An 18,303-nucleotide genomic window follows, 5' to 3' on the forward strand; every position below is an offset into this window, starting at 1 on the left:
AAAACCGCATGCTCAGGCAGAGAAATCCATCTCTCCTACCGAGACATTATCTTTAATGGTAAAACTGAGATTTAATACTGTGAACCAAGACTTTGAAAGCCTGTTTTGTTAGTCTTATTTGCTCTATGTTGGTCAATATCCAAATTTATCAAGGACCACACTAGACAGAGAGGACTCAGTTGGGATAGGAAGCATTTCCAAAGAGTTCTCACTGATTTCTCCTACTGGAAGTTTTCAGGGACATATGATTATTCTTCTGTTTTCTAAATCTTTACTTCCCAAAGTGAAAATTCAGAAAGGGGAAAAATTCTAGGAGCTGTTCGATTTGTGAAAGTATGTGAAGCAACAGTTTCAATTTTCTAGACTGATACTCAAGAAAGATCAAAACCCAGCTGCCACCCTGAGATCATTTTCTTCTTCCATCTAGCAAAAACTGCTGAGAGAATGAAACCTGAATTCTAACCAGAAAATCAACCTTAAATCCCCTATTTCTGCCCTTTTTTCTAGCAAAGCAAAAAATACAATTGATCCCCATATAAACTGCTAGGTTTGTCCTATTTCAGAAGCATTAACTTTTGCCCCGTTGGCCACCTCACAAGGTCCGTAAGGATCTTGCTCAAGATTCAAGGACAAAAGTATGTCACGTGAATGCCTCAGCATCAGCCTCTGACTCCATACTACCTGGATTCAAATCCCTGTTCCGCCACTTACTAGCCTTGTGACCTTAGACAAGTTACTCAACTTCTCTCTGCCTCAGTCTCCTCATCGGTAAAGTGGGGGTGGTGAAAAGATAATGATAATATGGATGTCATAGACTTGTGGGGAAGATTAAGTAAATTGAGTTAAATATTTTTCAAAATACCTGGCACATATAAAAGTTCTGCTTGGGTTTATGATGCGGAGGAGGAGGATGGTGATGACAGTGACAATGATGGTGAAGGTAATGACCCGCTTCTTGGCATGCAGACATGAAATGCTTTATTACTCAAAGTGACCAAGGACTGAAATCTCAGTAGCAAGCATGATGTAGAGAAAGGAGCTGTTAAACACTAACAACCCAGAATCCTGGGGCCAAATCCTGGGGCCACAGAGGACACTGTCACCCAGGAAGGGTCTCAGCTCATCTTCTGCATTTCCCAATATGGGAAAACTCTGCAGATTCCAATCCAGGCATGAATCTTCTCACTCAAGAGGCAACCAGCCCCTCTCGAGGAACCACAATAAGAACAGATGACAGGAACAAAGGACACATGTGCTAATCCAGGAGGACCAAGCAGGAAGCTGTGAGAATGCAGAAGGGAAGTGCTGCATGAAGAAAAGCCACTCCCGCATCTAGAGCAAGTGACAGCAGCACGGCAGGGGATACTGGAAGAGAGCAAAAGTTGCTGATTAAAAAAAACCCTTGTCTCAAAGCGATTCTGAATGGTTAGAGACTGAGATTACAACGATCTGCCAAAAAGGGAATATGGATGGCAGTTGAGAACGTGACACTCCCCACTAAGGGGGAACACACAGCTTAACAGAACTGGGGTGACTCAGGACAGAGGAAATCCAGACCCAATTCGGAACTGCACTGGGAGAAGGGTGGAGATCTGTGTAGCTACTGTCTATGACACTGGCATATTTTAATAATATAATAATGATGGTTAAGAGTAATGGAACACCCACTATGTGTTGGCACCATTCTGAGCACTTTGCTTGTTAGTTGCAGGGACAGGTGGTGGTAGGGGTTTGAAATAATTTGAAGAACCTCTGTTTGTAGCAATCAAATGAGCTTAACAGAAACAAAATTAATTAATAAAACTATTCAGACAATTTCTAAACAAAGCTGGATAAGTTATATGTATTTTTTTACATTTAAACTTTTTTTTAATTTTATTTTTTATAAACATATAATATATTTTTCTCCCCAGGGGTACAGGTCTGTGAATCGCCAGGTTTACATACTTGACAGCACTCACCATAGCACATACCCTCCCCAATGTCAATAATAACCCTAAGTTATATGTATTTTTTAATGCAACTAATTAATGAAGCATAGGGATTTTAGGAAATGCGAGTATGGGTTCATTTTATTATTTCCCCAGGGACCTAACCCATTCCAAGCCCCAGATATTTATTTATGTCCTTCAGAGAGAAAAGAATCAGAAAGAAGTTTCTGACCTCTTTCCCTGGTGTAAGGGAAAATGAAGGGAACACCCCTTCTATGACATAAATCTCAAGATTTCATTGGCTTCATCAATAATTGTTCAATTTTCCTCAAGCAATAGTCCCAAGCAAGCAGCTTCACCCAGAAGATTTGAAAACTATTTGTTCTGAGCCCCACACCCGGAAGTTCTGATTTGATTGTTCTGGACAAGGGTCTGACATTGGGGAATTTCTTCTAAACTCCTCCAAGTTCCTAAACCAGGATTGAAATGCCCCGAACCAAGGGACTATAAGAACTTCTCCATCTGGCATCTTCCATTGAGACCTCTGGGTTAGATTCTGAAGAGCCTGTCTGTATTGGAAGTTTGTTGGATTACTGACCCACATAATGTAACACTGTTTCCAAAATTCAAAGAGAGAAAGACTGCAGGGGGAGAAGAATCATTCAACCAAAACTAGTGTCTGTAACACATGAGTCTCTCTGTTAAGTTGGTGTCATAAGACACACCCTCATCTCCTATCTTGTTGATAAGCCCAGACTTTATCCTTTCTGGTTCTGAGCCTGACACTTTTCCATCATGTCAGTGAAACTGGAGCACCACCTCCCACTTGTTTTTGCATTAAATAGTCATTATTTTAGGCAATAGAGGGTAGTGGTTAACAGTACTGCCTCTACAGTCACACAGTTAGAAAACTGGATGCCCACCTACTAGCTGTGTGACCTTAGAAAAGTTGCCAAACCTCTCTGACTTCATTTCCTTATCTATAAAGTGGGGGAAATAATCCTGTTTCACCAAGAGCTATGAGGATTAAAAGGAGTAATCCATGGAGAAGTCTAGCATAGTGACTAGCATATAGTAAGTTTCCAACAAATGTTGACTGTTACTATTTGTTTTTATTATTTTCCAAATGCAGGTCTCTGCCCTAGGCTCTCAGATGTATAGAGAAGATGAAGACTTGCCCCCGTCCTCAAAGAATTCACAACTGGGCATGGGATATAGACATACAGACACATGGGCTGTGACAGATTTGACTGGGCTTTTGTAGTATTATGTGCAAAATGCCAGGAGAGTTTCCAAGGTGGTATTGAGGGGCAGGACAGGAAGGCTTCCTATAAGAGGTGGCATTTGAGCTGGGCCTTGAAAGGGAAGATGAGACCTACAGGCTCAGTCATTTGTCAGGACATGACATGGAAGAGGGGAAAGGATGAGTTGAAACCCCAACTGTTGGCAACTGCAAAGAGACATGTTTTTGCAGTAAAGCTTGCCAGCCATGCCAAGTGAGGCCACCACTCTCTCACAAGTCAAGGCCCTGAGTTTCTGCAACATTCCCTCTGTGGGATCATTCCCACTTAGGTGCACTCCCACAAATACTGCCTGGCAGCAAGCTTGGGACTTAGGATTCTGGGACAGAGGCCTTCAGTTTTCCATGGTGTGTTCGTATACATGTTGGTGGGGCTGTGGGTCCAGGAGGAGGCAGGACCAGAACTGGGATAGGCAGAGCAGAAGGAGGCAGGAGCTTGTTCTTGGGAGTTTCATAAGGCACAAAAATTCCAGAACGTGTCTCCGCCTCAGCCTCTTCAGGATATCCTGTCATTCAACCAAGACATATATAGAGTTGAGAGTGACCGATTTCATCACGACCCCTGGATTTGCCACTTTTCCTGTCTTGAGGCAGTTCTAACATATCATCGGCTTCAATTCAGGAAAAAGGGGGGAAAGAGTTTAAAAGCAAAGACTGAAATGAAAGAGAATTCACTGGGAGTTCATCAGACTACAAGAGAATAGCTGAGTACTTCTGACAAGTGCCTGACATCAGAAGGAGCAAACAGGCTCTCACCATGCTACAAAATCTCGTACTTTTTCTTCTTGGATTGGTTGTACACAATTCCTGCTCCCCGCCTGAAACTACAGACCAGGTAAGATGACACTTGTAAGTTTGTTATTTTTCAGGTTCCTAGTGTGTTCCAAGTTTTTTGCTTCCCTCTGTTGCCATGGGTAAAGAGCACTTTCTGGACTTCATACAATAAAGTGAAAGCCAGTGGAGAATCTGATCCTGATGGTGGCACGCAATCCCTCTGAAGGTGTGCTCACTCAGTTGATTCTATTCTTAAACCACACTTGCTAGGAGCTCTGATTTAATGCTAACGTTCCTCTTGCCTCTGCTGATGTTGGTATCCTGGGGGTGGGGGGAGGAGTTGTTGGTTTGTTTTCCTTTGTTTTGATAGTCTTATCGCTGTGTCATTTTGAATATAGGAAATAACAGTGGTTGAAGAGAGATGAATAGAGAGGTGTTCTGGGGAATTCCAGGTGGAGTGATGTCTGCTTGAGAAACACAGTATTCCAGAATGCCTCGGGAACTCATCCCTTCTATTTTCCACAAGTTGTACTAGAAGTACCCAGGGCAGTCATGCCGGCAGCTCCCGTGAAGGACACTGACACGCCAGTGTCTCGAGCAGGCTCACGTGTGCTAATAGAGCATGTCGGGTATCAGAGGTACAGCGAGGTCACCCTCATCAGGGGTATGAGCAAGGCAGTCTGTTGATTCTAAGATGCAGTGCACAAATCATGATTTCTTCTCTATCCATCATAAAACTTAAACATGACGTTACATGTGTACCAGGCGAATTTTTATCAGTGCTGACTTGATGCCAGTTGGCAGTGCTCGGATGATGCTTTTCACGGAAACACTAGAAGATAGCATCACCGTTCAGTGTTCCAGCTCAGAGGTTTGAGAGCGGCAATCTGGAACAGTGGCCCTCGTTTGTTTAACAAATATTTCTGAGGACCAGTCACCGTGCTCCACAGCCAACTAGATGTTCCAGCTTGAGCAAAATAGACAGTCTCTCTCAAAACTTCACTTTCTCCCCCAGTGGTGCTCCACAGCCAGAATAATCATCCTCCTCATCACCACCACCATCAGCTTCAACGAGTGCCTGCTTTAGTGTGGAAATCAGGCCTCGACTGGTGTTTAAAGCGGAGTTTACTTTTCAGAGGAGACAATAGGAGAGATAAAATGACCCATTTCATTTGAACAAGACAAGTTGAAAGCAAGAGATTTCTTGAAAAGAGACACTTAAATCTGGCCTTTTAAGCAAGAAAAGAAAAAGTAATGTCTTTCCATACACTTATCTAAATGGGAAAACCTAATATAAAGAAAATCCTGCTTTAAAAAATCTGAAGGTTCTATGAACCATTAAAGGGAGTTGATTCAAACTCTAGCTAAGGGTGGCTTTTATTATTATTCCATAAAGAAAATTCCAGAGATATTTTGGTTCATAAAGATCACCAAATGAAAGCTGCCCATACAAACAGATTTTTTTTTCTATATGCTTCTGTAGAGCGTGCAAGGAGGAGAAATAGCTAATCAGGGAATCCGAAAACCAGTAACCTACAGTGTGACCTTGGCAGGGTCACTGAACCTCCTCTTCCTTTGGTTTTCTCCCCCCTAGAACAGGCATGATGAAACCTGCCCTCCTTATCTTCAGCATGGTCAAGATCAAATAAGGTGATGCCCTTGGAAGTATGTACAAACGTAAATTTCTCTATAAAAATAAGATTTCTTCTTATGCAGCCTTTATCCATTTCAGTAAACTCGGAAGTAATTATAATGTTCTAACCATCCCTACCTAGTGCTGAGCTTGTGCTGTTTGGGGATAAGAATAAGTAAGAAGGAGTTTGGGGATAAGAGTAAGTAAGAAGGAAGAGACATGGTCCCCTCCCACAAGGGGTTTTTAAACGGAAAGCAAAGACAACAATAGGTTTTCCACTGGCCAAACACATGAAGAGTAGAAGTTGAGAAAAGGAAGAGAGGGGCGTATGGTTTTGTGGAAGTGGCATTGTTCCACAGGGCCTTGAAGGATGAAGTCAGGATGATAGCACATTCCTATCAGGAAAAGCAATAAACAAAACACAGAGGTGGGGATGGAGAAGCATCACAAGAACTAGCATTTACTGCCTATGACCTTCCAGATCCTGGGCCAGGCAATTTGCATGTGTTATTTCATTTAAAGGTCTCAGGAACCTGGAGAGTGGTGACCAACACCTCCCCATTGCAGAGGATGGCAAAGGTTAGGGAATTCATTTAAGACTGTACACTTAGCAAGATACAGTGCTTGATTCCAAGCTTAGGTCTTTTAACTCCCAAACTGAGTCTCTCTTCATTGTATGAAGCTGCTTCTTAAACTTGATGGAAAAATGAGGGATACTGGAAAGAGGGGACCAAATCCATTCGGGAGGACCAGCATCAACCTCACAGACAATGAGGGATCCTGAAAACAGGACCAAAGTGGGTCTGCATCCTTCATTTTAGCCTCTGATTCTCTACTGCCTAATGTTGCTAAGCAACAGTTTCTAGGGAGTCTTTTGAATTTCCTACAACTCATTCATTCAATCAACGAATATTTACTAAGCACTACTATGTGTCAGACACTGTTCTAGGTGCTTAGGGTATACTCAAGGACAAAACAGAAAAGGATCACTGCCTCCTGGAGCCCAAATTCTAGCTGAACTATAATCAAAAGATTGCAAACATCTTGGGAGCAGAAATTATATGCTTCATGGCATTTAGTACCCAGGCTAGACTATTTCCAGAGAACCAGTGCTGAAAGAATATTCTTGAGCCCTGTTGATCTACAACGAATGCACCCTAAATAACCACTTTAAAATTATACTCTATAATATATTTCAGGTTTCCCATTTGCGTATGTGTGTGTAATGATGTTACCTTGCTTTGCTGAATGTAATGATGTTACCTTGCCTATCAAGGTGTTGCCTATCAAGGTGTTGCCTATCAAGATGTTACCTTACCTAACAAGGGTAGCAAACAGGTACAAGCAGCCTCCTTCCTACCCACAGCCATGTTAAACATTGCTTGTTGATCCCAACACTCTTTCTAAATGAGGTTGAAAGTAACTAGTTTGTCATTACCAATCAACGTTGTTGCCATCCCTGTCATTCCACTGACTTGAGCCGATGGGGAAGAATGACCAACCAAGGCTCTGCTAATGGGACTTGATTTTTTTTATGTTTTTATGGTTTTGCAGGCAAAAAGATGTGATAAGAAATCTCTGCTTACAATTAGAACTGAGTGCCAGTCTTGCTCACTGAACTTGGGAGTTCAATGCCCAGATGGTTCCACCAAGGTTACCAACGGCTCCGTGGGTGTGCGAGATTGCAGGTATTCACGGGAAAATAAATGTGCTCCGGTCGTGAAATTTAAGGGATTGTGAATCCAGATCGAAACTTCCCATCTCAAAAGCTACAAAGCATTTCCATAATTTTCCCTTATTCTAAGACTACATTCAGTCTACTCACAATTTACAATCTTGAATCTAAAAAAATATATTATTAATTCACATTTTAACACAAAGTTGACTATATTGTCTTGTATATAAACATTCTCCCCTCATCTTGCCCATCTTTATTTTGAAAATATGGGTTTTGTTTCATTTGGAGAGGGTTCTCATCAGAACATGGACTAAAATGCCATAGGTCTGAAAGGCATCTTACCAACTAGCTATGGATCCCGAAACCGATTAGAACCTGAAGAGAGAAGACAAAGGAATTACAGCTTTGTGCATTTTGTGGGAACATTGAGTTCCTGAAATCCTCTTATGATTCAAAACTTTGATAATTCAAGGCTAAGCCTCGCAAAGGATGACGAGCATTTTCACTTTCTTGCTAATGGAAGCAACTATAAACTCAAATGTAAACCATGTTTTATTACTCAGTCTACTAATTTAGACATTAGACATCTCTCAATCAGTTCATTCTTAATTCAGGAATGAGAAATTAGTATTATTTTTTATTTTGTACAAAATAAAAACTAAACACTATTTCAAATTCATGTTTGCTTAATGTGATCATGATATATTCTAAAACCAAAGTCATCAGTTTTAAGAAAAGGTTCCAAATACTAACTGACGTGGAATTAGCAAGCATATGTGACAGTTGACCATTTGGTACCAAACCGGGCACACATCTGTGACCAGATTCTCTTAAAAAATATATAGAAAGATGTAGGATTCAAGGTTAAAATTATGTGGTGACTTTATTGAGGACTTTCTTATACTGGTTACTTTTTTCATAGCAGGTGGACACTTGGTTATATCCTTCCCACCTTATCATCCCCTTCCAACACACATACACACACACACACACACACACACACACACACGATAAGATTATTGCACTCATGCTCTCTGTTTTAGAATTGAAGACTTGGATCTGTCATTCATTTATGCTGAAATAAATCCAAGGTTGTTTCCTTTTTTTTTTTAAGATTTTATTTATTCATTTGACAGAGATCACAAGTAGTCAGAGAGGCAGGCAGAGAGAGAGGAAGGGAAGCAGGCTCCCTGCTGAGCAGAGAACCCGATGTGGGGCTCGATCCCAGGACCCTGAGACCATGACCTAAGCCGAAGGCAGAGGCTTTAACCCACTGAGCCATGCAGGCGCCCCACCAAGGTTGGTTCTTAAGGGGAAGTTTGGTTCTACCCTTGGCTCCCCTTTTTCCCATCTTTGTGAAGAGATGCCCCTGCCAGTATTCTCAAGCTTCCAGAGGAATTGTCACCTCTGTCTTCAGCTTGACTGTCCATAAAGCCAGTAGCTCAGGGACTAGATTAGAAGTACAACCTTGATTTTTTTAAAAATAATTAATTAATTAATTAATTAAAATAAATAAAAATAATAAAAAATTTAAAAATAAAAAAGAAGTACAACCTTGAACTCACCATTACACTATTCTTAACAGTCTAGTTGAAAGAAATGATATTCTGGAGGATTGTCTCTAGATATACTAAAGCCAAAACCAGGAATAAGTCACCCATGTGGAGATTCCCAATGGTATTTAGCCTCCACAGAATTGCTGCTCCAGATGGTATACAAACTGTTTTAAGAAATTCATTACTAGGGGCGCCTGGGTGGCTCAGTGGGTTAAGCCTCTGCCTTCTGCTCAGGTCATGATCTCAGGGTCCTGGGATTGAGCCCCGCAAGGGACTCTGCTCAGCAGGGAGCCTGCTTCCCCCCCTCTCTCTCTGCCTGCCTCTCTGCCTTGCCTACTTGTGATCTCTCGATCTCTCTCTCTCTGTCAAATAAATAAATAAAATATTTTAAAAAAAGAAAAAAGAAATTCATCACTACATCTCCCTTGAGGACATGGTGGCAAATATTGTCCATTATATTACACCACCTCTCACAAGTCTACATCTACAGTAACTGAAAAAAAAAAAAAAATGCTAAACCTAAGCAGTTGGTTCATTTTAAATCCAGAGATCCTGTGCATCACAGAACTCATGATCTTTTCCTTCTCACATTGGTGGCAACAAGTGTGAGGTGCACCTCTAGCATATGCCTAGAACCTAACACTATTTCCCATCTACTAACCTCACTTCTGATGTCACTGTAGATATTCTACCTTCATTTGCATTGTGTTCTGATTTTTTCCTCCATTTTGTACAATTAAAGGTAAATCATGATTAAGTTTTGTTCTCCCTAAATAAAAAAATGAATTCAATCTTTGTTTGTTTGTTTGTTTTAATATAGGCAAGTCTAAAGAAAGACCTAAGTAAAAATCCGGGCTAATCCCACTGCCCAGAGTTAACTGCATTGTTCTGATAACAGGTTTACGTCTTCTCCTTCCCCTCCAAGGTACATCTTCGAGATCAGGAAGTACTCGCTGTCTCTTCCTGGATGCCGCCACATCTGTAGAAAGGACTATGTCCAGCCTCAGTGCTGTCCAGGCCACTGGGGCCCAGACTGCATGGGTAAGTGGCACAGCGCTTTTCTTGGACTTTGATACTTGCTTCTCAATGTCCCATTTCACAGAATATCGAAAGGAAGGAAGTCCGATAAAAGGAGAGTGTCAGCACCTTTTTCTAGAAAGTTCCATCTCAGTCTATATGTAGAAAAGTCTTTCTTGCTCTGTCAGCTTTTGTAAACAAATCTGCTTTCCTCCAATTGGAGGTCTCTCTTTAAGAGAATTTCCTTACAAGTCAAAAAAAGGGACAATTGAAAGGATATCCATTTTTATAAAAAAGATAAGGGACCCTAGAGAGGATGTAAGAATGTTGGGATACCACAACCCCGAAAACAATTTTCTTTAAGAAGAAATTTTATTATAGCATCTCAAAGACCTTAGTTACTGTTTGGCAACACAGATAATCATTAAATCTACTAAAACTCTTGTCTTTAGAATGGAATACCAAATTCTATGATGACCAGTTCCACTGTAAGAAAGACAAAGATGTTATAGTTAAATTTCTGTGGTCGAGCACAGCATTTGTCAGCTAAAACTGAACCTCTATCGTGATTAAAGATTAAACATTCGAATAGTGGCTGAGTCCTTACTATGATATGCAAATTATGTGAGATCACTTTTTTTCCTTGGAGAGTAAAGAAGTCAGGCATTTTAATTCATGCATTGTCCACTTGTTTCCTATTTTCTAGATATAATGAAACATATCCTTAATAATCCACTTAAAGGGACACCTAGTGGCTCAGTGGGTTAAAGCCTTTGCCTTCAGCTCAGGGCATGGTCCCGGGGTCCTGGGATCGGGCCCTGCATTGGGCTCTCTGCTCCGAGCCTGCTTCCTCTTGTTTCTCTGCCTACTTGTGATCTCTGTCTGTCAAATAAATAAATAAAATCTTAAAAAAAAAAAAAAAAAAAAAGGAGGGGCGCCCAGGTGGATCAGTAGGTTGAGCATCTGACTTAGTTTCAGCTCAGGGTGGTGAGATCGAGCCCTGTGTCAGGCTGCTCGCTCAGTCTGCTTAAGATTCTCTCTCCCTTTGCACCCCTGTCCCAGAATCTCTGTCTCTCTCAAACAAATAAGGAAAAGTTGTTTTGTTTTGTTTTGTTTTGTTTTCTAAAGAATCCACTTAAAGGGAGAGATAGTTCTCTTTTGCTTTTTTTTTTTTTAATTAAAATAACACAGGCAAAGGGTACACAGCCTGTAAAGTTTAGAAAGACATAAAGACAGAAAAAACAGTGACTTCTTTCAGTCAGACATAGGAAATCCTAAATTGTTTGGCTTATTTCCCTGATCTTTTTTTTTTTTTCAAATGGCTTCTAAGCAGTCGAAACTTTGTTGTACATACAATGTTGAAACCTGCTGTTGTGTGTTTTTTGAACTAATGATTAAATAAATAATAACTTCCATTTATTCAACATTGCTAACATGCAGTACCAAAGAGATACTTGGCCTATATTATCTGATTCAATTCTTAAAACAAATCTTTGAGCTAGACGTTTTTATCTCCATTTTGCCTATGAGGGGTCAGATATTTAAAGATGATCCCTTACCAATTTCTTTTGGCTTGATAAGTAATAAAGTAAGTTCAAGTTCAGGGATGCCTGTCACAAACTCTGCTGTCTTTCTACTCTGTCCCACTGGCAGAGCAGAGCTTATAGAAGAAGAAAGATGCAGCCCCTGGGTGGTTCATTCAGTTGTGCATCTTACTTTCGATTTCAGCTCAGGACAGGATCTCAAGGTCGTGAGCTTGAGCCCCGTGTCAGGCTATGCACTCAGCATGGAGTCTGCTTGAGTTACTCTCCCTCTGCAACCCCCCTGCTTGTGTGAACTCTCTCTCTCTCTCTCAAATAGATAATTAAATTAAATCGAAAAAAAGAAAGGAAGAAAGAGAAAAAGAAAGAAATGGGAAATCCTCCAAATGTGTTTCTAACTTCTCTTTTGATTGGCAAGTCCCTTTACCCCTCCTGGTCAATGCCCAGGTTATGCTCCTTGCACTGGAAAGGTCAAGGTTTGGGTTCATGAAATCCTGACCTTCTCTCTATTGACCTCTCTGTCCTCAGCTTCACCCCAGCATGTGGACACTGTGTGATTCTGAGTTTGTTACAATTGATTCAAGAGATTAACTCACCCTTCCATATTTCAAAAACTTTTTTAGCACCAAATGTGGTCACGTTTACAACCAGTTCTTGTAGACATGCTGATATAATTCAAAAACTTTTAGATTTGCTTTTCTCTTTTTAACCCATGGTAACTAACCCAGTGCTGTTAATGATCAGAAGCCTGTAGAGAAGAAAAGGCTTTGTCCAAGATACAGCAACAAAAGTCAGTGCATGCAACGTCAGGGATAACAGACCACAGCTCAGAGAGAGAAAGGAGCTAGTCCTGTTCCCATATTTGGGCTTGACTCTAGTCCCAACATTGGGCAAGTTACTTCCTGCCATGCCTCAGCTTCCTTAGATGAGGGTCAGATGGGGGTCCAAAGTCCTACTTTACAAGACCATAGCCTAGATTTTAAAACATTCATGTAGATGAAAAATACTTGACACAGTGACACCAAGAAAGCACTTTAATAATGTTTTAGCAGTGGGCGTCTGGGTGGCTCAGTGGGTTAAGGCCTCTGCCTTCAGCTGAGGTCATGATCCCGGGGTCCTGGGATCAAGTCCCGCATCGGGCTCTCTGCTCGGTGGGGAGCCTGCTTCTCGGTCTCTCTCTGCCTGCCTCTCTGCCTACTTGTGATCTCCATTTGTCAAGTAAATAAATAAATAAAATCTTTTAAAAAAATGTTTTAGCAATAAATGAATGAGGGAATAACAGTCAAAACAGACCTCTGGCAGTGAAAGCCAAATAAAGCGACATTCTCTCTTTGAACCCTTCTTAAATATGGGTAACTCCTAAAACATGAGAAGGCAAATAGGATTCAAAACCTTCAGTGGGCTTCATGACATCTCAATGTGCTATGCACGAATGGGGCAAGGCTCCTGTCTGCGATCCAGTGTGCATGATTCCTTGAAGGGTCAAACATTTCCTTCTGCTAGGTCTGGAGGCCAGAGAAACAAAGTATGTGGAAAGCAGGGGCTGGACAGTCTTTCTGCTGTCCTCTTGTTAGAGCAAAAGGACATGTCCCTTTATCTTCATCTTCCAAACATACTAAATGTCTCCAAAGGCTTCCTTCCTTTAGCTCAGGAAGGAGATAAAGGTTCTATTTAGCCGTATATTTCACCTCTCACATTTTGTAGTGATGACAAGTGAGGTCTTGCCTATCACTTTACATTTCCGGAAGGATAAGGCCATTTTGGAGCTGCTGACATGTGTCCATACATCTTTTTGAGGAAGTACAAGCTTTGGAATGGCCTTCTTCCCAAGGCCATTGTGGTATCCAATTCCTTTCCAGTGCATCAAGAAATATATTCATACTTAATACCCCTGTGTTACTTTTAAAATTGTTTTAATAATGCCTCATTCCAATTAGAAAATAACTCTGATCAATCCCCCCACACACAACAAACATCAGAAAACACCCAAATAGCACAATGAGAAAAAAAATTGCTCATCATCTTCTAAAATTAAGAATAAGGCATGGATCCTCACTTGGGGAAAAAAAATATGTCATCCTGACATAAGAAAGGTCTTTCTACCCAGATTTAACTTGTTTCTCCCTCATTAAAACTCATAGTGCTTTGTCAGATCAGCACACAGCAGTCTTTGCTAATTAGCACACAAACATATTTTTTAACATTGAAATGATCACATTTGAACAACCAGTATCCTACGTGAGGGGAAATTGATTTTTTTTTTTTAATTTGGACATGCCAGTTCTCTTGATTTCACCATGAACATTAACTGATTTGTGCAAACAACTCAAAGTAATGGAAAAAGAATGTGGGCAAAGGGGTTATACAGCACCGGGATTGCCACCAAAACAATCTGATTATTTCAAAGGGAAATGATCTAGATTCTTCTTTTTGAGGTCGATGTCATCAAATTCTGCCCATTTTTTTTCTTTTTTTTTTAATTTTTTATTTCTTTTCAGCATAACAGTATTCATTGTTTTTGCACCACACCCAGTGCTCCATGCAATCTGTGCCCTCTCTAATACCCACCATCTGGTTCCCCCAACCTCCCACCCCCCGCCACTTCAAAACCCTCAGATTGTTTTTCAGAGTCCATAGTCTCTCATGGTTCACCTCCCCTTCCAATTTCCCTCAACTCCCTTCTCCTCTCCATCTCCCCTTGTCCACCCATTTTTTTTGATAATGTATTACTTATGTTTCCACATCTCTTTCTTTCCTGTTGTACATTTCTTGCTGGTCACTGCACAGGTTGCAAATAACAGACTTCTGTGGGCTTGAAATTGGTTTTGTAGGCATGTTCCTTTTGGCTTTGACTGAGAAATAAAGCTGAGTTCACCTGAGGAACCTAATTCACATCAGCTTCCCAGGGCAACAATTTCAGCCAGAGCTATAAGTGGAATACCAGGATATGGTCTCTGCCTAGCACGGTGAGCCAAGCTTTTCAACAATGGTCGTAGCATGAAGTAGGCACTTCTAGAGTTCATTGGGAGATAAAGTAACAGGGAGGTCTTTGGCCCCTTGCTGCCGGGGATGTTGATTACCTTTCTTTAAAGAAACAGAACAGCTGATGATTTGCTGACAGCTTATAATGGGTAAGCCTCCTGTGTGAGCAAAGTCACAATGCAGGAGACCACCAGGGTAGCAGTAACTAAAGGGAAATGGGATAATGACCTGAAATCGTTTTATCAGCTACTTGAGCCTCACAATGTGTCAGAAATGTGCCCTGATAGCAAATTCTGTAATATCCTTTCGAGCATGGTTGCTGAGAACGTCAATTTTACCGTCTTTCTACTTAATGGGGGCCTGAGGTGATAGAAAATTATTTGAGAAGCAAGACTAAAACTCCCACTTTTGCCTTAAAAGTTTTACTTAAAAACCGAGCACCTTGTTTCATAGATTTTAAACTTAAACCATTCAATCTAGGACATAAAATGAGGAGTCTTTGTGCCCCCACATCCCTGCTATCTTTTTCTCAAAGTTCCTTCCAGTGTTGGCCAACTCCTAAAAAAAAACAAGCATTTATGAAGCACCGACTGTATGCTGCTCATAATCACATATCTGATAAGCCCAGTGCCTACCCCCAAGGGGCTCACAGATTAATATAAGAAAGAGACACAAAAGCAGATGAGGAAAAATAATCGTACCTGAGAGCCTAGTGGAGGACCTGAGGACTTTTGGGGAGTTTTGCAGCTTGCCCAAAGGCAGCCAGACTAGGAAAGAAGCCTGTCTTGCTGCAGAGTCCCGGCTCTAACCTGCTACTCTCCCCTGCTTCTCCAAATAACAGCTGGTTTTGCCAAGTCAACTGCTGGCAAGGCGGCCTGCCTCTCTCTAGCCTACTTCTAGAAAGCTTGCTTCCACCATTAGCCAGATGCCTGTCACTGCCTAGAGTTGATTCCATGACACGTGAGCTCCCCTTGGTTCTACCCTTTAACTAAGAGGCCATGGGGTTTTGCAGTAAGATGGCACACAGACTCTGAAGCCCTATTGGCCTCCTGTCCCAGCATTTACCACGCTCTGGTTCTGGGACCCACTCTGTAGAGCTATCAGATTCAGCAATTACAGGGCACCCAGTTAAATTAATTGCAAATAAACAACAAATATGCACACAGTATTTAGGGCATGCTTTTTCTAAAAAACTATTCATTGTTCTATCTGCAATTGAAATTTAACTGGCATCCTACATTCTATCTGGTAAACCTGTCCTTCGGCCTCAGTTTTCTCATCTACAAAATGGAAATAATGATGCTAATAGGCCTACCTCCAAAGATTGTGCTGAGGATTAAGTGAGCTCATACCTACAAAGTACTTAGGATGTTCCTGAAGGGTGGCAGGTCTTCAGAATATGCCGGTTACCATTTCTGTCTTTTGTGGTCTAGGGGGTTTGCCTAGGTCTGATTTTATATTCTAAGGTACAGATCTTGTATGCTCTGGTTTAGTGGTTAAGGACTCAAAATCTTGACCCAAGCCTGATTGCAATGCCCGTTCTAACACTTGCCAACCTCGTGATCTTGGGCAAGTTACTTACCTCTCTGGCCCTCAGTTTTCTTATCTATAACCTGGGACCAATAATAATGATGATGATGATGACAACGATGATGATGATGTCAACAACATTCATGCTTTCCTCAGTTGATGGGAGAGTAAGACCACACATATAAAGTGCTTAGTAATAGTAAATGCTCAACAAGTTCTATCCATCTATCATAGAACTGGTAACTAAGTCACAGTGCTGGCTGCCAGAGGAAGACTTTACTGTATACCTCATTGTTTATGTAGCTCATGGCCCCTTAGGTCTACAATTTTTCTTCCCACGATTGTCTACCCTTCTGTGGACCCTATGGGTCACTTGGATCCGTCTAAGCAAAAGCCTGCCCTTCCGGGATATGGGAAAGATAAACCATCAGTCTGCTTGGGCTTCTATGACCAAATACCATAACAACAGACATTTGGTTCTCCCAGATGTGGGGGCTAGGAAGTCCAAGATTAAGATGCCACAGATTTGGTTCCTGTTGAGGCTCTTCTCCCTGGCACACAGATGGCCACCTTCCCACTGTGTCCCCATATGGGAGAGAGAGATTCTAGTCCCTCTTTCTCCTCTTAGAAGGGCATTAATCCCATCATCTGTCCCCATCCTTATGATCTCATCTAAACCTAATGAACTCCCCAAAGCCCCACCGCCAAATGCCAACCTGTTGGGGTTTAGGACTTTCACATATGAATTCGGGGAGGCACAGACATTCAGTTCATTAATAGTAAGTATTCACCTTGGCTTTCAGCCCACTAGGTCATAAGCCACTGGAGAGAAGTCTGAGCCAGGACTAAGCACCTGTTAAGAGAAAACCTTCCCTCCCTTGCTGAATGTGTGCTCTTGAGACTCGGGAAGACTCCCAGAAGACAGCAAAGAATACCCAACCAGTAGATGCCTTGACCCTTAGCACAGCCACAGGCAGACACCCAGTGACCTCTGAATAAAGCAGACCGCACGTTTCAATAAGAAGTATGTGTTGGGCACCTCTTCAGAAATAAGTCTAAAGCACTGAAGCTCAACTCACCAGCCCCTTCCTGCCTATAGCAAGAGGAACAAAGGCCCGTTTTCTGTTTAGGCTAAATCTCATTTCACATTCTTGTGTAAATACAAAGAGAAAACAACATCTTTGAAAATAATTGTAGGCATTCAATAAATCTTGAATTAATTACTTAATTAAATGAATGTCTCGTAAAAACATTTAAACCATGTAAAATAATTTGAAGCTATCAATACAGAGAAGCACAATTCTGAGCCTTTAAAGTCAGATACAGCAGGGTGGAAATCCTTGTCTCCCTGCCTGACGGCCGTGTAACTTTATCAGTGATCCTCTTTCTGCCTCAGTGTCCTCTTAGGTAAAATGGGGATTGTAACACTTCATAGAGTAAAGAGTAATAGTTCCTAGTTGTGAAGATAACACATGTAATGTCCTTGGCATTCCACTCAAGGTTTAGACCAATAAGAAGAAGAACAAGAACAGCAAAAAAAGGAAACAAAAATAAGTCAAGTTGGTCTTTTTAAGGCCAACATCTGGCTCATGGTGTTCAGTAACAGTTTACCAAATGGTGACCCTGAAGAAATGCTTCCTAAACATTGGTGTTCTGGAACTACACTAAAGTACTTGAATGAAAAGTTTCAGAGACTGAAGGTTAGAAACTGAAAGAATTACCACGTGTTTAAAAATAGCCCTTCCTGATTAGAATCTTTTCCAGTGTTTTCTTTTCCAGTCAGCATAATTATAGAAAAGGACATCTCTGAGGTCTAAAATAAAGTTGGGTTTCGTTAATTACTGACAAGGACACTGACCACTTTTCCCAAACCTATCAATAGGGCACATTCTCAGCTAATAAATTGTTCTCATTTATTCTTAACTTATAATTTTCATAGAGTGAAACTCAACATTATCAGTGCGCAGCTGTACGAGTTCTGACAAGCTTTGTGTAACCATCACCACCATTAACTTAGAGAAGATTTATTTCATCTCCCTCAAATTCCCTTTGCTATCATGTCCCCCCTCCCATTTCTGAAGCCCTGGCAATTACTGATCTGTTTTCTGCACCTATAATTTTACCTTCATGTCACATGATTGGAATGACACAGTGTGTGGCTTTTTGAGACTGGTTTCTTCCAATTAACATAATGCTTGAAGATATGTCTGTGTTGCTATATGTGTCCATAGTTCATTCTTTTCTAATGCTTCATAGCCTGCCATGATGCAGCGGCAGCCAGTCAGTTCATTTGCCAGCTGGAAGATGTTTGGGTTTGTTTCCAGTTTGGTACAACTAAGAATAAAGTCATTATGGACATTC

At 41.2% G+C, this 18,303-nt stretch overlaps 1 protein-coding gene across 1 annotated transcript in view; it reads left to right on the top strand.

Moving 5' to 3' along the window:
- Positions 1 to 3,801: 3,801 nt before the first annotated feature.
- The window catches only part of STAB2 (stabilin 2), a gene marked incomplete at its 3' end in the record, with an annotated part of 157,350 nt that continues 142,848 nt past the window's right edge, over positions 3,802 to 18,303 (top strand). The window contains exons 1-3 of the mRNA XM_032844332.1: positions 3,802 to 4,066; positions 7,193 to 7,326; positions 9,798 to 9,913. Of these exons, the coding sequence (XP_032700223.1) occupies positions 3,989 to 4,066; positions 7,193 to 7,326; positions 9,798 to 9,913 (328 nt within the window). The remainder of the gene's footprint in view (positions 4,067 to 7,192; positions 7,327 to 9,797; positions 9,914 to 18,303) is intronic.

Source organism: Lontra canadensis, unplaced genomic scaffold (assembly GCF_010015895.1).
Source record: "Lontra canadensis isolate GAN:19392208 unplaced genomic scaffold, GSC_riverotter_1.0 scaffold150, whole genome shotgun sequence".
Taxonomy (NCBI): domain Eukaryota; kingdom Metazoa; phylum Chordata; class Mammalia; order Carnivora; family Mustelidae; genus Lontra; species Lontra canadensis.